The sequence below is a fragment of the Drosophila melanogaster genome, chromosome 3L (genome assembly GCF_000001215.4).
Source record: "Drosophila melanogaster chromosome 3L".
Lineage (NCBI taxonomy): Eukaryota > Metazoa > Arthropoda > Insecta > Diptera > Drosophilidae > Drosophila > Drosophila melanogaster.
In genome coordinates, this window is record NT_037436.4 from 179,878 (window position 1) to 200,154 (window position 20,277).

The following is a 20,277-nucleotide window of genomic DNA, read 5'->3' on the forward strand; positions in this document are numbered from 1 at the left end:
TTCTTGAGTTAAAGTCAGTGTGGTTTCAAAGCTGCTCCGCGCACCACCGAACCGATCTCCGAATCTCAGCTCTGTTTATCATTTTTCTGAAAGTCCGGCGCTGAGGAACCTATAGTAAGCCTATCTCCATCTCTTATAATAATAGCGAAAGCCAGACGTGAAGGCAGAGAATATCTTGGTGTAACATCAATCACCAAGGGGGAGTGGCTGGTCCACTCCATAAACTTACCAACGATACCGTAAAGTCTCAAAGAGAAAAACAAGAGGTGTAGCAGAGCTACACCTGCAAAACTTTCTCATGCCCAACTGGCTGGGCGCATTGGCCACTGTTTTCGTTGCTCTTGCCTTGTTTCACCTCTCTGGCACGCTCTCCCTTAAATCGAGCTGCTTCTATGTCCGACTTGGGGCAGTGGCTCAGTTGTGGCGAAGATACCGAGCGCGCTGGTAAGGCACGGTTCGCATCGAAAACTTTAAACTGTCTTCGGTCGGGCCAGTGGAACGCGAGAAAGTTAAAATTGTAACAATAAAGACACTCATAATAGCGCTCCGTGAGTAACTTAGTGTTTACATGAAGAAGGCTGATTCTAGTTCATCACTGGTCCAATCGAAGCGCCATACACAAGTTACCACAGATTTTCATAACTAGCTAATGACCGAAATTGACACGTTCTGACGGCCGCAGCCGATGAGAGGACCTTATTCTAAAGAAGAACTGTTAACTAATTGTCAGCTCTGCTTACAAGCGGTTAGGTTGCATAAATTACACCAAATGGTTTGTTCGCCACGCTTCTTATACCATATCTGTATTAGCATATCTAAGGTTCTCTTTTGGCTAACCCCTTCCTTTGTGATGCCTCCATAGAGCACTAGCTTACACAATAACCAGTAAAGGCTTCGGGATGCAGAGCCTACCACTACCAGGAGATGAAGCCATAGGCTTGCTACCCTCTCAGTCAGAAAGCTTTTCCATTTGGGTCAACGGCGAGGAGCACTGGATATCCGGTGCGGACTCAAGCACCACCTGCGCAGATCTAATATGCGCGTTAATCAGCTACCAAATAGACCAGAAACATGTGCTCAGCAAGGAAGAAATACTCGCTCCACAGCAATTTGCTATTGTCCAAAAGCAGCGTCACTACGAGGAGTATTTGGATAGTAGTGCCAGGCTCCTTGATGTTATAACCAGCCCTCACGCAATGCCGAAAGAGGAAGTAAATAATTTCACGAGAAAAACGATTCTCAACATTTCAAATTACCTTATTCCACACAGTACCAGCTACATCTTCGTCACTTGGCCACTTCAAGTCGAAAGCAAGTCCCGACGACCGATAAGGACAGTGGAATGGGCAGTCCAGTAGATAGTTCGCGGAGCATGCGCATCCGGCGGAGGGGCAAGCTTCTCTCCACTAAGACCACAGACAATATCAACACTAAGCAGTCGAAGAGAAGCCGGAAGCAGCAGCAGAGGAACCACCACTTAACTCCGAACGAGAGCCTGCTTACCATTATCCTTGCCCAAGATGAAACCATTCTGCAGCAAATGACCATGTTGCAGTAAGTTTCGCCTTTATCTGTCCGAGTATCTCCGATTTTCATTGGCGCCATTCTGTAGCGAAAAGGATCGACAGATTTTTAAAATCGAGGAGGAGAAGCACCAGGTGAGGGAGCGAGAGCTGGGTAAAAACTACCTCCTTGAGACGTACTTAAAGGACTTGGATGAGCCCCAAGAAAAGGGCGAAGACCTGGAACTGTTTGAAGAAATGACACACATAGACGTAGATCGAGACTTTGGTATAATGTCAGGTATGAATGAAGATAAAGCTGGTAGTCTTATCAATTTGCTATTGCAACGCTTGTCATCCTAGATAGTACCGTCCAAACTGCGTTAAATAGTGGCACTATGCAGGACGACATCCGGCTTTACTGGCTGGAAAAGATTCACGAGGTAAACAAAGAGCTGCAATGTGAAGAGGAACTTTTACTCAGCCTGCACTCCAAGGTACGTAGACACCAGGTGAAGCGGGCGTACCAAACGAAGAGCGAGGTGCTACTACAAATCGAAAGACTCGATACAGAGTTGGCTACTCAGGTGGCGGATATCCACCATGTGGAACGAAAACTTTTCACGGCCAATGAACAGCTTAAAGCCAAACTGGCTGTTCTTGAATGTTTGAGTCGTGAATTTGAGACTACAGTATCTGGAGGCGTTCAAGAAGGTGATGTTGCCACTGGCAGCAATGCAAGTGCAAAGGTTCAGCAAAGCCAATCAGATGATCTCCAACACGCTGGGAACTGGCTGCACGTTGTTAAGAGACTCTTTGCGGCAGATCATCTTAATCGGCGATTAACGCAACAGGCACTAAGTGAAAAGAACTTAACGGATCGACTAATACCCAGCAAAGGAATATCCAAGCAGATGTTCGAAGTTCTAAGATCCCCAGATCCTTCTACCTCGAACAGCGTAAACAAAAAAGAGTTGAGTACTAGGCAAGCAATTTCTTTAGAAAGGGATATTCAACACCTCGGCACCCTTGTTTAATGCAAAGATCAAGCAGTTGACTTAATCCAAGTATCTCATGTAACGTATTTTGAACATCCGTACCAAATTTGTGTCAATTAACCAAATAGAGATTAAATTTTTGTTATGTTTAAAACTTGAGAGTTTAGTGGATAATATCGTTGTGTTGTACAACAAATGTGGATTAGTAACTAAAACCCACAAACAAAAAACAGAACAACATTCATAATTACTTATCATATGCAGTATCATAAACTATTAATCAGACCTCTTTAACTGTTGTATGAATCCCGCATTGGGCTGAATACACGGTCTCCATGATTTTACCAGATTGTATGCATCTTCGTAGCACATGTCACGGCGCTGCATTAAATAACCGATTACCACAGAGGGGGATCGCGAAACGCCTGCGTTGCAGTGGACGAGCACGCAACCCTGCGATCTGTGCGCATCTTCAATAAACTCCATTGACGCGGGCAAGATGTAGTTCATCAGGTTGGTTTCCGGCAGATCCAGGCAGGGCAAAAATGTACAATTTACGGGTAAGGGCCACTCCACCTCGGGCGTCTGTATGCCGACACTCAGGATGTGAGTTATCTTATATTTTATGATGTTATCCGCGCTAACTGCATCCTGCGAGCCCAGGTAGAGAAAGTCGCTCAGAATGCAGGCGGGCACAGAGTCCGGCTTGGTATCCACGACAAAGCCGTATTCACGCGGATCCAGTTGCTGGGAGCAGTGCGCAATGTCCTCCACGCAGACGGATGAAGTGCTTCGCTCAATGTAGCGTACACCGGTGGGGGTGGTCACAACCGTGGCGGTGGGTCTCAGGTTGCCCATTCGCCTTTGCAGCTCATACAGCAGTATCATAGCGGTATTAAATGTCCGTTTCTCGGTAGTGCACTCTGCAAAGGTAAAGCCCACAGGCTGGAGCCAGGAGCACACGGTGATCCCAAGAATTCTTCGAGGGAACGGTGAGCATCTGATATAGGCACCTCTCGTCGATACGTCCGTTACCCAAAGCGATTAGCGCGCCGACAATGCGCCTTACTTGTTTGTAAAGAAATGATTTAGCCCTGATCTCGATGTCCCAATAATTATATGTTTCAGCGGCCTGAATAGCGTTCGAAGACAATGCACGTGTTTCACCAGGACGAATATTAATCTCGTCGATTTTGCGCACTGTAAACATTGGGTGATCCCGACAAACTTTCTGTCGGCTAACACTCATGAAAGTTCGAAAGTCGTGGACGCCGATAAACATTCGAGCTGCAGCCTGGACTCTTTTGATATCGAAGCTAGAAGATCTATGGTGGATCAAGTGGTTACTAATATCATTTAAGGGTTGCCGGAGTTTCTTACTGCAGAAAGTAACAACGATCGATTTCTTCAACTGGTATAAAGGTCTCGAACGACCTATTCCGGAGACTGCAATCTCCCAGGGTTGGTACCTTTGCCACGGCAAAGCGATAGAGATAGGTTCGTCCAATGGCGTCGTAGCGGCAGTGGAAGGAGTTGGCCACCAACTTACTGCTGAGCACTCGGATGGGAAGACGCTGTTTGTTAAGGGTTCGGTTGAGCACACCAGTTAATATAGTTGTATCATAGGGCTGCCCATTAGGCCGCTCCAAGTCCACCTGCACCGTGGAGTGCAGGGCGTGTACACCGGCGTCTGTTCTGAAAGTTACGGTTACTATATGACTGTATAGATGTTGTGTATATTGTCTTGCACCAACCGACTGGACAGCACGGTGTGTATTTCGTTTGTTGGGTGAAAAACCTGCAACGCCAGCTCCAAACAGCCTTGTATGGACTTTGTGTCCAGGCGGGACTGCTCCAGCTTGTTCACCGTCTTTTGAATACCACTGTAGGGGTGGTAAGTCTTGCTTCAACAATTAATTTCCACAATTCGACGCACTTACCGAAAAGTCGTGCCGATGTAAGAAATGTTCAACAAATACCTATACATGTTATAGAGCACGACCCACAACCACCATCCATATCGCTAGAGATGGGCTTGGGCAGCTGGTTGATCTACACTCCTAGAGGTGGGATTGTAAATTATGTGTTGAATAATCAAAAAAGCAACATTTAAAATAATTAAAAAAGCTGTATATCAAGAAAGCAACTATTTTTTATGCAACTCCCTGCAAAAACACTTTCTACGGCCAAGCTCTTTTTGGGCCAGAGAATGAGAAGATATCGATTAATCGATGACGAATCGGTTCACGGCATTAGGCAACAACAAAGTACCCGGCCACATTGCTGTCAGAAGTATATTGTTTTGTAATAAAAAAATATAATTTTGCAACTTGCCAAAGCCTTGCAACCCTGTAAGAGACGGCCAACGGTCTAATACTTTTTCTGTCTTTTGCACAGCAGTCCTCCAAATTAAAGGCTACAGAGTTGGGCCCTCGGTATAAGCAGTCACCAGACCACCCAGTCACTCCACCCACCACGTAACTAGAATGGCCGGCTTTCCCGAGCACGCCCGCGCAGAGGATACGGAGGTTAATGTTTGGATCCGCTTTGGTCTTAGGCTGGGCGTCAGCGCCGCCCTTCATCCGTTCGAATATTCCAAAACCCTCATCCAGCTGGGTTACGAACCAATCGCTCCTCTGCCCGGCAAGTCGATACTGGGCAAGCCGATCATGAAGTTGCCGAACATCTTTCAGTACGGTAGGTACAAAGTTCCTTTTTGCCGAAACATAACTAATATTTCCGCTGCGGCTCCTGCAGCTGGCCACATTCGGCGGATCGACGGCTTCTACGGTTGCTACCGCGGTCTAGCTCCTAAATTGGTGGGTTCTCTGGTGGCCATGGTGGTAAGCGACCGAGTGGCCGATCAACTGGGCCTGGAGCAGCCAGAGGAGAATAAGGACGACTCGCAGCTTAGTGATGAGGAATTGCAAGTCTTTGATTTTCAAGTGCCCAAGAATCTCCGTACAACTCCTGATTTGTTTTCTTACAGGTACGTCCAGTTCAAGAAAAGTCTGAAGCGGGATATTGTTTTGATGGTGAGCGGAGTCGTGGCCTCGCATCCTTTTCACGTAATCTCGTTGCGCATGATGGCGCAGTTTGTCGGCCGCGAGACCTTGTACACCTCTATTGTGGGCTCCGTGGCCGAGATTTGGAAGTCTGAGGGAATAGCGGGATTTTTCGCCGGTCTTGTGCCAAAGCTGCTGGGCGATTTGGCCTGCCTAGTGCTCAGCAGCTCCACGATCTACATCCTTAACAAATATATCATCAAGGACAAGTTAGGCAGGCAATACAATTCCGGATTCACACAGTTTGCCGTATCTAGTTTACTGTATCCACTGCAAGTGGTGTCCACCTGCTCAGCGGTAAGTGGCTCACGCCTGATGGCTGCCCAACCGCCAATTATGCCGGCCTACAGGAACTGGGTAGACTGTTGGAATGATTTGCAGGTTCGCGGGGAGCTTAAGCGCGGCAGCTCCCTTTTCTGGCGGTGGGTGTTACAGTGAACTTTATGTTTAAATTAGTAACTACAAAAAACGTCGACTTTCCAGGTCACAATCCATCAGTTCTCCAGTAATAGCCACCTCATTCGCGCCCTTGCCTAAGCTGGCGCGTTACCAGTAGCCGTCAACAACGAGGCTGGACGACCACGGACGGGCTCCGGTATGACAAGCTTCAATCCAAGGCAACTGCATTTTTCTACTGTCTCCAAGCCCAGCCATAATTCTGTTAATACAAGTTTAGATCTACATTGAAGTGGATTTTCATCGTGGTCCGTTAGTCTTGCGCGATGTTTTCTTTTCTTTCAGCAACTACGAGCACTGAAATCGTGAAAAAATCTTTCCCAATCTTGTGCAGACTCCGATATAATTGTTGTTATTGTTTACTGCAAAATTTTGGAAATAAATCGTTTTGCCCTACTAGTGGAACTTTTCCATATATATGTTTTTTTAATTATAATGGTCTACTGGTAACGCTCTTATCGTTACCTTATTTTATTTTTAAGTAACACGTATTAAAGCTCAGGAGTTAAATAAGACATATGGTTTCATTGAAACCCCACTTTTTTAAAGTAGATTTTATATTTACTTTGAATAGTTTTGTTGCGCAATTTATATAGTACTGAAAAAAATATTTTCCTGTTGGAGCCATTAAAAACAAATTCAATTGACAATCTTTATTCAGTTAAGGTTTAATTTCTGCTATATTTTTATGTATATAATACAAATTATCTTATTGATTGTTGATTGATCCTTACACGATTTTTGCAGCCCAATAAAAGCTTAATTAATTAATTTGTCCTGTGCTAACTATAATGCACTCTAGTATCATTTTTTGTAATATTTATACTTTGCTGTTACTACATCTCCAGTACCACCAAGCAAACAAATTTTGCATCTACAACAAATTCTTATTTGTAATTGGTCTGCAAACTGTAGTGAATAAAAATAAATAATTTACATCTACGAAAATTATTTTTTGTAGTTGGTCTGCAACCAGCATTTCGAATTCACATCACCAAGTTATGTTTCTAGAAATAGCATTTGCTTTGTGCAAGCATCCTGCAGTTGTACCCCCACATAAATCCCCTTAATATCCATCCTTTCGAGTCCTTTTGCTTCTGCAGTAATTGACAAGTAGCTAGGCGTCGAGTATATGAACATTTATAATAAGTACAGATTAAAAAGGAAAAGAAAAGGTCAGGCAGTTCTGAAGAATGTTGTTTTTAAATAAGGCTTTTTGCTTTTATTAAATTTTCGCTAAAAACTAGAATTAAAATTAATAATCATAATCATTAATTAATCATTAGAGTTAACGTAATAGTATTAATTAAAAACATTTTTTGCGCACAAATATTTACAATTACAGAAGTGTCGTTAACTTCTAAATTTATTTCTTGCTTGGTTCTTTACACAATTATATTAGTTATTCTCTATTTTTGCCTTTTCGCGGATTTATTTTAGAATAAATATTTGTTGCTGGGTTCCTTAAATGATTTTTTATTTAATTTTGTATTGCCCCTTTAATCGAGATACGCCCAATGCTAATTGAAAACTAAATGGGAAGTAATTTCTTGAACTATTGGCGACAAAAGAATACAGAAAGTCTAGGTGGACCGGGGCGTTGTGTATCGTTCCGCGATCGGAATCTGGAATGCAATCACACCTACCAAACAGTACTGTTTTAGATGGCATCTTGCTTCGGCCTGTTTTGTGTGATTTCGCTCGAGGCTGCAGGCACCTTTGCTTATAGAAAACCAGTGTTCTTTTGCCTACGTTACTATTGCTTTAACATCATACAACGCAAAACAATCATTAACTTTCCTCTGGAGTTCTTCGATACGTTGCATTCTTAAACGCTAAAATACAAACAATTCCCTTTCGGAAATGATAGGGAATTTAGTTATTCAATTTTTGTTTTTCTCTCTACGCACATGTTTGGGAACAGGGACTATTATATGCACTTAGATTGCGGTCAGGGTCAACCGACTTTGATTTTCGCTAAGAACTACAATTAATGACTATAGCTACAATTGTTGAAATTGTTGTTACTTTTTGCACGCATTTAACACTTTTTGCTAATATTTTACGATTATTTTACACATTTTATTAAATAATTATTAATAAATAGTGTTTATTATATATGCTGGGGTTTATCAATCATGCTTAGTGAGTAGGAGGCGTGGAAGGATTTTTAGGTGAATGGAAACTTTATAAACCTAAACCGAGAGCATTTTTGGATTTTTTTTAGGCTAGACAACACAACTGTGTCTGCTTTTTTGTTTCTTTTATATCTTTAATACAATATTTTACAAAGCCTTAAATGTACAATCTGCTTCTAAAAATGTACAATTTATATTTTTTGTTTCTCGCATAATGTGCTATATGCATATTAATATTATATAGGTGTGTAGAGATAATATCTTCTTTACGCTGATGCGATTACAACAAACCAGTTACAGACAGATAGAAGAATGGTTAAGGGGCTTACAAGCTAACTGTACACTTTAAAGTTCGATTAAGGACCTGCAGTTCGCTCATGTACTATAAAAGCTAACACTTTAATAGGGGCGAGGGCAAGGAACCAAATCACAAAGGGAGGGGATTATCGAAAGCTTGAATGAACGAAGTTACAGGATACGCTTACATGCGACGTTTTCGCGTTCTCCGATTATCATCTAACCTCACAGTCTTTTTTCAATGGAAGTAAGCCGCCTTCCCCGCTGGCGCGTCCTCCTCCACTGCCGTTGTTGTTGATCGAGTTGCTATTGCAGGAGTTGCTGGAAGCCGATCCGGTGCCACTGGCTGATGGCAATGAGTTGTTGCTATTCTCGTAGTTTCCCACGTTGACGCACAAAGGTGTGGTCGCATTCACAAGGGACGACTGCACGCCCATCGCAGCCTCCCCGCTCTCGGGCAGGGATGTGGAGTCGTGCACGTCTGCACTTTTGCTAGAGTCTATCACCAAGCATGGCGGGGATGGGGTACCCGTGTCCTTACCAAGCAGGGCTGGTGACGTATTAGCGTTCTGGGAGTGCGGTGTAAAACTGTTGAGCAGTCTGCCCTGTGGTGACGCCTCTCTGAGAGGTGATATAAGTGGCAGCTCCGTAATCGGAGACGTGTTGTCTGCCGTAGACTCATCCTTTTTTTCCGCCTTCGTGCCGATTATGTATCCGCCGCCAGATGAGTTCCGGGCTATTTTAAATCGCAGGGGTGCTGGAGCCTCCAAGGTAGGAGGTTGCTCCAGACTGGCGGTTCTTGTCGTGGTCTCCGCCTTTCGTTTGCCAAAACGTAGGATCAGCTTAGGCTTATCACCTGGCGACGCACTGGCCGTGTTCTCAATTAACGTAGTGGTCATGGTGGTTGTACTGCTGCTTAAGATAAGCTGTTGCTGTTTTTGGCGTTTCTTTTCCTTCTTCTCCTTTTTCGGCTTGGAAGACTTAGGTCGTTTTGTGGGAGGCTGGGGCATTATGAGCGACTCGCCATCTTTGACAACTACCCCTCTCTTGTTGCTGTCCTCGCCCTTGACAAAGTCCTGCATGACTTTCTTGCGGTAATTCATCGAGTCCCTCTTGATTTCCTCTAGTGTAAGAGTGCTAAAATTACTTGTCAAACGCTTTTTAGGTGGACAAGCCCTTCGGGTCATTTCATAACTGTAGTTTTGGCCCTCGTCAACGCTTGAAACACCTGAAGGTGTCTCGTTGGCCGTCAAACCCCTGATTTTGATCTTCAGCTTAGGGGCCTGGTGGTCATCCTCGCTGCTTTCGAGAGTCTTACTGCGTCCTCGCCTCTTACCTGCACTACTAGCTGCTCCAGTCTTCCCGTTGTTGTCGTTATTGCTACCTGAGCTACAAGCGCTACGCCGTCTGCCGTCACCCGATGATCCTCCTCCACAGGCTCCTGCACCGCTTGAAAGCAATTGTTCCTCCACAAGGGCTAAGTTCGCATCAAGAGCACGCAATTCCCTGCTACTAGAGTTCTTCTTAAACCTTTTCGTACCGTTGCCACCTGAAAGTTCGTCTTCCTCCTCAGACTTTCGCAAATTCTCAAGGGGCAAAGTGTCGGATGCGGCTGGCAGTCCGCATGAGCTATCGTCATTGTGATTATCTTTCTGTACCACATAAAGACTAAGAAGTTCCTTCTTTCGCATGCGACGAGAGTTGCCGCTAACGGCTGATGACGCACTGACTACAGTCGACGTGGATACGGTGGTTTGCACTACATTTGACGACTGCACCAGAGTGCTGGTAAGAGTCAGACTGCTGCTGTTCGTCATGGCGTTATAGTGTTCTGGATAGGCCATCGGGCTCTTGATCTTAAGTTTAATCTGACTTCGGGCATCTGAAGTCGAGGTCTTGGAGTGTGGTATCGTGCTGTCTGAGTCAATCGATACCTCCTCTGAAGTGGCCTCTAGAGATGCTTCAACCAGCGAGCCTTCGACCAAATGCGTAGCAGCACCTGTAGCAGCCACATTGGGTGCCATTTGGTTTGCTTCCGTGCAATGTAGAAGAAGATTTGGTGCAGGTGTGGGATTGGGACCAGTTGGAGGTGCAACTAGTGCCGTTGGTCCTGAATGCTGTTTGCTGGGCGAGGTTCCAGTGCCAGTTGCTCGCAGTGCCGACTGGAACTGGCGTTCGTCCTCCTCGTTGAACTCGCTGAGTGTCTGATCGGCGGTTCCCGAGTCAAACGCACCCAGAAGATTATTCTGGTAGGCCTCTTGAGATGCTGTACTGTGCGGTGCCTCAAATCCGAGATTGTATGTTCTCATGTCCACAGGTCCCGGCAGCACTGGATGGAGGAGAGGATTTGTGGTTGTTGCAGTTGTCGGTGTAGTGGTTGGCTTGTTTTGAACTCGTGGAGCTCGAAGCTCAAAACTTCTTCGCCGATCCCTTAGCGATTGCAGATTCTCCACACCAGGTCCTGCCATGTCGTCAAACTCGTTGTTGAACTCAAAGGGAGTTCCGACCAAATTATTGACTATATGAGTATTGCTCCCGTAATCTGACATTGGCGGTGGCAGTACCATAGCCATCCCACTGGTAACTCCTCCTCCACGTCCTCTACCCCTTCCTCGTCCCCTGCCCCTGCCTGGTGCTCCAGAGCCGCCGCTACCGCGCGGTGCACGCTGGCGCGGCTTTCCCTGTAATGTGTGCGTCTGGGGGTCATATTTAGTCGGCGGCAATGCCACCACGGGAACTGGTGCAGGAGGCGTTGGTGGCTGCAGAGGCTGTCTGGGCGACTTTCCTGGCGATTTTCCTTGCGGAAGTTGGGGCGATTTGTGCGTCTGTTTTTTAGATAAGTTACTACCGCTGACGCTTGTTCTCTTGCTTGGCGAGTCCTTTGCTGTAGCTGTAACCGGTGGGGTTGGTGGCATCATCGACGCAACGACTGCTTCTGCACAGCTGCTTAGAAGCTGAGCCGGATATGTCGGCATTTTTCCATCAATCGGCGAAGTCAGAGTAAACGGATTATTGGGTGTAGTTGCAGTTTGAACGGGAACTGTTGAAAGCGCAGGCTGTTGTACAGAAATCATACCCAAAGTAGTCGCGGAATAAGGTGTTCCGGGGTACTGGTTGACCTGAGCCGGTGGAGGTAGTGTAGTGGACTGCACAGCGCCTCCAACTCCCCCATTGCCGTATAAGCTTGAAGGCGGTTCTGTAGGAGTTGTCTGTGGATGCATGATACCCGCTAGTTGGGGGTAGATAGTTCCGTTGTACTGATTGTTTGGAGTTCTCTGCTGTTGCTGTTGATGAGCTGGCGTCGTCGGTTGATGCTGAGTCGTATTAGTATTGTTGAACATTGGTATGGAATCAATACCGTTCACCATTGGAGGATGGTTAAAGGGCGCTGTAGCGTTTGCTGCAGTGCCAGGCCCGGCATTACCGCTTGGATAGCTGTTGAAAAAGTTTTTACAGCTCTCAAGCTGAGCGAGGGATCGAGCCGTTGTTGCTGTTGCCGTAACGACTGGAGGTGGCTGAGGAGGATCATTGGATTCGGACACTGAACTAGGCGAGCTGCTTCTTCTCTCAGCGATAAGATCGCTTTCGTTCCACGGCATTCCCCCGAACGGCGACTGCATTCGTGTGCTCTCATCGTAGTCGTTGATCTTCGCATTGACTCCCGTTCCGGATTGCGTGGGAACGGTTGCTGCTCCGCGAAAGCTTCCGAGAGTGTTCTTTACCGCTGCTGCTGCCAAGTCTACAAAGTCAGGAGTGGGTGCAGGTTGCCCTACATTAGCTCCTCCGTTGCTGGATAGGGGACAAGCCCCTTTTTGGTGGGGTGATTTTTCCAGGAAGAGACCTAACGTTGGAGGTGGCTGAGAGTTCGGAAAATTTACTTGATACCCAAGATTGTTCATTGTTGCGTTGGTGGGTGTAGCATTTGGAGTGTTGGTGAGACTGTTTGCATAGCTTCCACTGTTGGCTGTCATAGGAGAATCCTTGATAGTCAATGATGCAACAGAGTTAGGTCCTGATGAGTTTCCATAAATACATGTTTGAGATGATTGCAGCTGTTGTTGCTGTTGGTGCTGCTGTTCTTTTTGCGCATGAATGATATCCTCTGGGTCCGCCGCATTGTGAAAAGGAAAAACCGATGGGATGGCTGGAGTTGGAGGTAATAGATCGACCGCCTCCTTGCTACTGCAGTCATCCTGCGCCTTGCGCTTTGTTTTGCGCAGTTTCTCTAAGAGATTTCGGGTTGCTTGGATGCTATCCTCCTCACTTATTTGCTTACTCCTGTCTATACTAGACCCGATTAGACTCATCTGATTGGGAGGATTTAACACACTGGCTAAGTTTGACGCGAAGTTGTTAGCAAACTTACTGTCCTCCATCTCAAGTATTGTCTCAACGATGGGTAAGTGCTCGACAGGCAGTTGCTCGATTAGAGGCCGTTGTGAGGGCAGCAGCTGTTGCTGCATAACTGTTGGTACAACATCTGCAGCAGGGGATTGTACAACAAGCGGAGGCGGCAGGGGTTGGTCATGTAGATGCTGCTGTTGCTGCTCTGCAGAATTCGAGTCCAGTTCAATTATTTCCGGCGGATCGGGCGGAATCACAGTGACTGCTGGAGAGGATGTAGACGCCGAGTACTTACTCGCATTTGCAAGCAGCTCGTTTTTACGTTCCTCTTCCAGCTCCCTAGCCATTTCCATCTCGTTGAGGAGATGTTGGGTGTGATGAGTGTGTTCCTCGTCTGGCTCGTGACTACGTCTCCTTCTTCTCCGTCGGGATCGCCAGCGCATACGCCGCCGTTCGCTGAGATCACTTCCAGCGTCAGACATCTCGTCATTAGAGGTAGGGGTAGGAGTGGGCGAGGCGGGAAGCGGAGCCGCCGGTGGACGCTCATCATCGATTATGTCTGCCAGTTTACTCGCGCTCGCAGATAGTTGGGTTCGCGTTGGAGCAGTGGTAAGCTCCTCATCAATATCCATTGGTAGTTCACCAGCTTCTGCCGCAGACTCTGGGTCCAGATCGGGTTCGGGTTGCGCATCTGCTCCCAAGTTAATCTGTTGGATGGACACCTCATCGGGTTTAAGATCACATTGATCTTTTACGATACGTGTTTCAGAAGCAGGTGGAGTTGGTGAAATTGGTGGGGGTGTAGCTTGAGCAGAATGGTTCATCTGCTGCTGTTTCTTATTTAACAGCTTGTCCAACGAACTAGTCCCTTTTCCGCTAGCTACTTTTCTCTGGCTTATTTCTTGTTCCAAATTTGCAACCTTCTTAGGAGATTCTTCCGCTCGAGATTTACATCTGGATACTGTCTTTTCTGGAGACGATTTAGCAGTAGGCGAGGGCGGTCGCGACTTGGAACCGCGAGTCGCTCTTTTGGTAGCCTGTTCCAACTGGACCTGCTTTCCACATTCGTCCATAGAGCCCTGCAGACGATTTGTTTTCGGCGTACATTTGACGTCATCCTCAACTGATTGCACTGCCTTCTGCAGTGCTACCTTTGTCGATTTTGTTGTAGAGTTCTGACGAGACCGCGTAGACGGTATGTTCAATACATTGACCGATGCTGGCGCAATAGTTAATGCTGAAGGCTTATCCATAGACTTGCGGGGTGAACGTTTTGGCACAAGAGAGGAATCAGATGGCACTTTCGCAGGGGCTACAGGAGGCTCCCTACTAGATGGGTTTTCCGAATTGCTGGCCTGAGACTCGCTGTCCGAGTCGCTGCCGCCACTGCTGGAACTACTTCCTGAGCTGCTAGAGGAGCTGGAACTTTCACTGTCGCCAGAACTAGAACTTGAAAGATTTGGGACAACTACGCGGCGCTTAACCAGGGGAGTTGTTTTTATAGGTGTCGCCAGCAAATCTTCTTTTGATTTTCTTCTGCCACTTAAGGGTTCCTTTGGAGTAATTGGTGCTTCTTTAATTGAGGACCGTCTGGTAGGCTTAACTGGCGTGCTAGCCGCTGGAACAGATGATCCTGATCCGGATATCGTTGCCGACGTCACTGTTTCTTTGTCCGAAATGTCGTTCCCCGTTGAGAAAGATTCTAGAACGGGTTTGCTACTCTTTAATTGCTCCGCTGCCTTCTTAGCCGCTTGCCGTTGAGGAACCAATGAGACTGCAAAGTTCGACTTGGCTGAGACTGGGGTAGCGACGACAGATGGGGGCTTGCTTTGAGTATGCGTTGGGAGGGCAGGCTTGTCATTTTCCGTAATAGATGGCGGACGTGCATCCTTTGGGACCTTTGGTGGCCTTCCGCGCTTTCCACGTTCAGCAGGTGCGCTTTCGGACGTTTTTCCAACAGTCTTCTGTAAGTGTTCTTTTGGTCGTACTTTTTCAAGACTTGATTTATCCGCTTCATTCGACACACGAGAGCTTGAATCCTTCACCTTGCTCTTTGCAGTTCCTGAAATGGAGTTTATGTCTGGCTCTCTGACTCTGTCGGACACATCTGGCTGTAGCGTCGTGGCGAGATTTGTGGATCGCATGTTCTCAGAAGCCTTTTTGGCTGCCTGGCGCTGTGGCACCACCAAAAGATCTGCCGGATACAACTTGGCATTCGGGTTCGGTTTGGTTTTTGTACTGTTGCCGATACTGGCAGCCCCTTCCTTTCCTTCCCGCGTGTTCTTCGCTTTACTAGTTGAGGACGCTGCTTGGGAAGTAGAGGATGTTGTGGCTGCTGTTCCTGGCACAAACTCTTTCATAGCTGCCTTTGTTCTAATCGTCTGTTGGTTTTGTGAGTCACTAACATTACTTTCCACGGTGGCCTGCTCCTCCTGGTCTTTTTCTTGTTCAGAGGAACTGCTCTCAGAGTCGGAGTAGATATGCTGTCCCAAGTTTCTACCAATGGCCGAACCAGTCGTGGCTAGTCCGGAAGTCGTTGTGCTCTCACGCTGTCGTTCCCCTCTTAGAGGCAACAATTCCTCACTTTCGTCGCTCGATACGCTCTCATCGGCATCTTTATCCATTTGGGCAAGTCCTCGTGTTGTCGTAGACAACTTTCGTCTTGCAGAGGCTCCAGTTCCCTCTCCAACGTCTGCTTCCGTTGTAGGTTTTGACCTACTTGCCTGGCTCCTATTAGGTACTGATTTGCTTTGAATTGGCCCCCGTCTCGCACCGCGCTCTGGTTCTTGGCGGTTTCTACATCGCTCGTCTTCACCGTCGCTGGAGCTGCTTGCAGACCTGGAATCCGGATACGTTGCAGACGCACCCGCAACTGCTTCATTTTGACGTCGCTGTCGCTGTTTTTGCCGCTGCTCAACGGACCGAGCGTAGCTTTGCTTTTTAAGGGGACTTCCTGAGGAAGACTTTCGCTTGGAGACTCCGCTACCCGCGCTAGAGCTACCGCTTTCACTACCCGAATCACTTCCTGAGGAACTATCGGAGCTGCTGGTACCATTCGCCGAGCTGGAATTACCTGATGATATAGTGCCGCTTGACGAATGGGAGGTCGTGCTACTGCGGATATTTGAGTGGAATTGACTTTTGTTGTGGGTCGACGTCGCCGCCGCCGCGCTGCTCTTCGAGGCACGCCTCCCTGTAGGATTCTTCCCTGGCGGAGACCGTACCTTGGATGTAGTCGTTCCCACCTTACTCCCTGCCACAGTCTTCTCAGGCGATGACGTGCGTGAACTAAGAATGCCATTATTAAGCTTCTTGTTTGGCGAAGCTTTAGCAGGCTGCTTGCGTTTGTTAGGAGACTGCGAGGCACGGCCACGGCCCTGTTTACCACTCTGCAGCTTACCCATAAGCTGTTCAAGGATGTATTTCAAATCCTGGTACTGCGCCGGCACAGTTTGTCCTCCCACAGAGCTGTAGAAACGGTCATACAAAGTAGGTCCGTCGTTGGCGTAGATTACAGCGTTCAGATCCATCACAGGTTGTTGCTGCTCTTGTTTGGTCTGCTGCTTCTCCAAGCGCATCTCATCCAGAACTCCCAGCTGCTTGTAGAATACCTGCTCACGTAGCTTAAAGAGAGAGCGCGAAAGCTTTTCTCTTCGACTAACCATATAGCAGAGATTACGAACTCGCTCCAAATCCTGTCGCAAATGCACCACCAACTTATGATTTTCCATGTCCTGTTGCTCCTGCTTGCGGGCTATCATCTCCACATCTTCGGACTTGGGCGGGATAAGCTCGCGATTGTGTCGAGACTTTCTCTTAAGCTTCCAATAATTGTATATGGCAACAATAGCATCGTCGTCGACATCAAATAGATGGCAACTGATGTCATTAAAGTTAACATGCTTATCGAACTCAGCTTCCACCTCCTGAAAATCAATGGGAAAAGTTAGCAACCGAATGCATGCAGAAGGCACAACGGAAAAGAAACTACTAACCTGGAGGCGCTGAGCTCTGGCTTGGTTACGTTCCTCGGAGGTCAGTTCGGTTTTACGGTGATTTTTCCGCCTGCGTGGATCCTCTCCAGTTGTCCCGCACGCGTTGTTGCCGTCGTCGGCTCCTCCACCAGCCCCACTGCCGTATCTGTTTGCTTTCTGCATGGCGCTTGCGACTGAGGCACTGCCTCCCCCATGACTACCAGCATTTTCCTTCTTACCCTTGCTCATACTGTGTTTCTGACAATAAGAGCGCAGCTTCACGCCGTCCTCAGCATTACCTTCCTCTATGATTGCACGCATTTCCAGGCCATGCTGAAACGCGCAAGTCACATGGTATGCTGTTTTGCAGGGCTTTACTGAGCACTGGATGCAGCTGCCAACTCGCTTTCGGCAGAGTACACAGATCAGGGACCAACGCGACTGAGGAATGCTAGAGATTTTCGTGATGGGTTCCATGCGATCCACACACCCAATGCTGACCTCGGGTATCCACAGAGCGCAAGAGACGTGTGCCCAGTGCTTACCCGACTTGTTGGATTTCATAGCGCCGCCCTTATTTGGACAGAGGACACAGTCCGGCTTAATTCCCATCGAACAAGTGCGGCATAGCCATTGTCCTGAAACAAAAGTTTACATGAGCACACTAACATTTCCACTCCACTAGGTGCTGCTTACCTGATGGAATTGCTGTAATGCCATAACACGCCTGGTGCACACAGATATTGCAATTATCACAGAATACCATTTCGTTCGCCTCCTCGGAGTCGGGCGATCGGCAAACATCGCAGATGACATTCTCATCGAATTCGATGCCCAAGCCTTCTTCCAGTTTAAGTATGACTTGAATCTGTTCCCAGCAACGAACCTAGAACGCAAAAGTCAATATATTGGTTCAGCATGGGGTCTAGTGAGCTTACCTCTAGCTCCTCAATGACGCGCTCAAACTGCGTCGCGTTTATGGGAAAAGCACCACATTGGGCACGATCGCTGTTGTAGAGACGCAACCAGGCCTCGTCAATAGGATCTATATCATAGGCACATGTGTTCTCCGCCAAGGCAACAACATTCGTCAGGTAATGCAGATCCGGCGAGTAGTGCTCGTCTTTGGTAATGCGCAGATAGCGATTTTTCGGGCTGTAAACGAGAGCCGCAGTTCAGTACAGAAATTCACAAGTACGAAAAAAAAATATGCTAGGTATTAACTTACAGCTTAAAGTCGTGCGCTGGAGACACAACAGGCTCGGGCAGAACATAGACGCATGGCTCAGGAAGGGAGTCTGGGTTAACGGGCACTTGCACACCCTTTTCCCATTCCTGCTTCCATGGGTCTGTTACTATTAAATACTCGTAGTTGGCCAACGGCTCAGAGTCTGGCAATTTCATTGCGCTAATGAGATCCTTGCTGCAATTAAAATTTGAATATTATTGAATCGTTTCTAATTGGTTTGCTGGTCTGTTAATACCGGTAAAGTTCAGCTGGAGCTTCCGTTGAGCTTCGATTGTAGATGCTCGACATCTTGATGTCCGCTACAGACCGCGCCTGCCAGGAGCTACTAGAACTCGCCCCCTGCGACTTGCACTTGCTTGCCGACTTTGCCAGTTTCGTTGACTTCGATTTGCTAGTGCTGGTAGCGCCTGCCGCGGCTCTTCCTTGTCCTCCTCCCCCCGCTTCCGCCCCTGGCTCTTCATGTTTGCTTTTGCACAAAGGCAGAACTGGCACACGCTCCGATCCTGTAGCTGGACCCGATCCAGTCACTTCAGCTACTGCTGCCGTAGTGGCTCCATTAGGTGGCCTACCTTTGCGCCGCTTGGTGGGCGGCGGCTGCGGCTCAACATCCTTGCGCTGATGCTGTTGCGGCGGCGGATGGTGCGACTGGTGATGCTGCTGATTACCGCGCTTACCTCTTTGTGACATTTTTCATTGGTGTTGATTGGATATTTGTGTGTTTTTGCTTCGATTGGTACCTTGTCCCTTGTGTCTTGTGCTTGTTAGAGAACGGGTTCTTTGCTGCAAGACCTAGAAGTAAGAAGGCAAAAGCAGCTTCAATACGTATTTCACGCGATTTATTTACTAACCAAATTTACTTACTACATGCTTAAGGCCACAGTTGGCGACACCACACCGGCTGCTGCTGCTGCGCTCTCCTGGATGTGGTGCGGTCGTGATTCTTGGTGGTCCACCCTTTGTGCCCCGTGGACATGGACGCCGCTGCTGCCCCAGCCCTAATATCCAGTAGCGACGCCACTTTGCAGTCCTGTGTGCTCCGCACTTCTCCACGGGCGAGTTAGTCCACTTCCACTGCCACCTTCCGCTTGCTGCCTTTTGTTATTGTTCGTTGTTTATCCACAGACTTTTGCAAGTTTTTCTTTGGCGTTTGGCTCACTGGTTTGGATTCTCGACGAGCATTCGCTAGTCTGGTGGGAGAGAAGGCATATGTTTGTGGGTTATTCGCTTATATTAGGAGCGTTCCCAGTAAGTGTCCACATTTTCTATGCTTTCCGAAAATACACAAAAAATATAGAAAAACGTTCAAGCTGCCAATAGGTGACTGGTGCAAAACCCACAGGCGCCCTCCCGCTCGCACATAGCACGCTCGTTTAAGGGCGCGCTTACTATGCGCGTGAGTGCAAGCAGGAGGCAAGCAGGTGGCGTTCGTGTTGCATCCGCCAGCTTATACACGGCACCCAGCATACCCCTCCGACACTTCACTACTCAGAAGCAATCAAAGTTTTTGCACTTTTTTTTACACTTTTATTATAACAACTTATTTGTTATTGCTATCCGCAAACCTAGACAGCCACTCTGCTCGTCGCTAGCGCTTCCGCACGCGACACGCCCACTCAGGGCGCCACTTTCGCACTGCCCATTCTTGGGGGAGTTGGGATTTTGTTATATATTTTACATTTGGGTTTTTTGCCGCCGCAGACACACACGCCAAGCACTTGTTACTGACCGAAGACCGCTCACAGTCTTCGCATTTCGTGAAGCGTCCGTATCAAACTCACGTTTCCCAAAATCGCATTTGCGTTCGCAGGAATTACAATTCTTTTGATTATTTATTTTATTTTTGAGCAAAAATTATTTTTCTCAGATCGCCATGATGAACGGTTGCAAATTTAAACTATCGAGTGCATTTAGTCGGTGGTCGGTATCGATACACAGCTTGGGTATATACAGAGTTGCATTCGGCCCAACGCTGTATTTTGTTTTAACAACATTTAATTAATTTCCACAGAATTTTCATATTAATTTGTATTTGAAAAAAAAAGTTATTTCCATTAAGTTAAGATATGTTAATTAAGAATTTTCTTATTATTACCTCTAAATATTATAGATTTTCTTAACTTAATAGAAGTTAATAATTATGTAACAAACAATGTCGAAATGATGAAATTACAATCTTTTTATTTTTTTAGAGAGGAATTTTTTATTCGTTAAAAAAAACCCGATAAGCTGAAAACAAACATCGCGATTGAAGATA

At 47.1% G+C, this 20,277-nt stretch overlaps 5 protein-coding genes across 16 annotated transcripts; 2 read left to right on the top strand and 3 right to left on the bottom strand.

The window, feature by feature from the left end:
- The first annotated feature begins 45 nt into the window (after positions 1 to 45).
- Positions 46 to 2,658, top strand: CG13875 (uncharacterized protein). Of its 2 annotated transcripts, none has more exons than NM_001274256.1 (5): positions 46 to 114; positions 863 to 1,211; positions 1,271 to 1,554; positions 1,613 to 1,803; positions 1,866 to 2,658. In NM_001274256.1, the coding sequence occupies exons 2-5, from the start codon at positions 900 to 902 to the stop codon at positions 2,537 to 2,539; spliced, it is 1,461 nt and encodes a 486-aa protein (NP_001261185.1). In that variant the 5' UTR covers positions 46 to 114; positions 863 to 899; the 3' UTR covers positions 2,540 to 2,658. The 2 variants fall into 2 exon arrangements, with proteins under 2 accessions (NP_001261185.1, NP_612005.1); NM_138161.2 differs by lacking the exon at positions 46 to 114 and adding an exon at positions 415 to 772.
- On the bottom strand, positions 2,645 to 4,547 carry CG34140 (uncharacterized protein). The gene is made up of 4 exons (NM_001043109.2): positions 4,441 to 4,547; positions 4,255 to 4,383; positions 3,881 to 4,195; positions 2,645 to 3,825 (listed from the first exon to the last, which is right to left on the bottom strand). The coding sequence occupies exons 1-4, from the start codon at positions 4,485 to 4,487 to the stop codon at positions 3,396 to 3,398; spliced, it is 921 nt and encodes a 306-aa protein (NP_001036574.1). The 5' UTR covers positions 4,488 to 4,547; the 3' UTR covers positions 2,645 to 3,395.
- Mkp (MAP kinase-specific phosphatase) lies at positions 2,645 to 4,663 on the bottom strand. 4 transcript variants are annotated; one of them, NM_001043108.2, is made up of 4 exons: positions 4,441 to 4,547; positions 4,255 to 4,383; positions 3,881 to 4,190; positions 2,645 to 3,825 (listed from the first exon to the last, which is right to left on the bottom strand). In NM_001043108.2, exon 4 carries the CDS (start codon positions 3,386 to 3,388, stop codon positions 2,777 to 2,779), a length of 612 nt encoding a protein of 203 aa, NP_001036573.1. In that variant the 5' UTR covers positions 3,389 to 3,825; positions 3,881 to 4,190; positions 4,255 to 4,383; positions 4,441 to 4,547; the 3' UTR covers positions 2,645 to 2,776. The 4 variants fall into 4 exon arrangements, with proteins under 4 accessions (NP_001036573.1, NP_001036572.1, NP_001286882.1 ...); NM_001043107.2 differs by having other exon boundaries at positions 3,881 to 4,195; NM_001299953.1 differs by having other exon boundaries at positions 4,255 to 4,663.
- An 85-nt stretch (positions 4,664 to 4,748) lies between these two features.
- Mtch (Mitochondrial carrier homolog 1) lies at positions 4,749 to 6,433 on the top strand. Of its 6 annotated transcripts, none has more exons than NM_001259597.2 (5): positions 4,749 to 4,804; positions 4,898 to 5,197; positions 5,258 to 5,426; positions 5,490 to 5,987; positions 6,049 to 6,433. In NM_001259597.2, exons 2-5 carry the CDS (start codon positions 4,987 to 4,989, stop codon positions 6,119 to 6,121), a joined length of 951 nt encoding a protein of 316 aa, NP_001246526.1. In that variant the 5' UTR covers positions 4,749 to 4,804; positions 4,898 to 4,986; the 3' UTR covers positions 6,122 to 6,433. The 6 variants fall into 6 exon arrangements, with proteins under 6 accessions (NP_001246526.1, NP_728481.1, NP_001246527.1 ...); NM_167799.3 differs by having other exon boundaries at positions 4,901 to 5,197; NM_001259598.2 differs by having other exon boundaries at positions 4,749 to 4,792.
- Positions 6,434 to 7,329: 896 nt separating this feature from the next.
- On the bottom strand, positions 7,330 to 19,885 carry rno (rhinoceros). 3 transcript variants are annotated; one of them, NM_001259599.2, is made up of 8 exons: positions 19,750 to 19,885; positions 18,885 to 19,210; positions 18,259 to 18,812; positions 18,003 to 18,197; positions 17,713 to 17,929; positions 17,471 to 17,660; positions 16,796 to 17,412; positions 7,330 to 16,726 (listed from the first exon to the last, which is right to left on the bottom strand). In NM_001259599.2, the coding sequence occupies exons 3-8, from the start codon at positions 18,708 to 18,710 to the stop codon at positions 8,672 to 8,674; spliced, it is 9,726 nt and encodes a 3,241-aa protein (NP_001246528.1). In that variant the 5' UTR covers positions 18,711 to 18,812; positions 18,885 to 19,210; positions 19,750 to 19,885; the 3' UTR covers positions 7,330 to 8,671. The 3 variants fall into 3 exon arrangements, with proteins under 3 accessions (NP_001246528.1, NP_995944.1, NP_612007.2); NM_206222.3 differs by having other exon boundaries at positions 19,586 to 19,885; NM_138163.2 differs by having other exon boundaries at positions 8,109 to 16,726; positions 19,802 to 19,885.
- Positions 19,886 to 20,277: the final 392 nt, after the last annotated feature.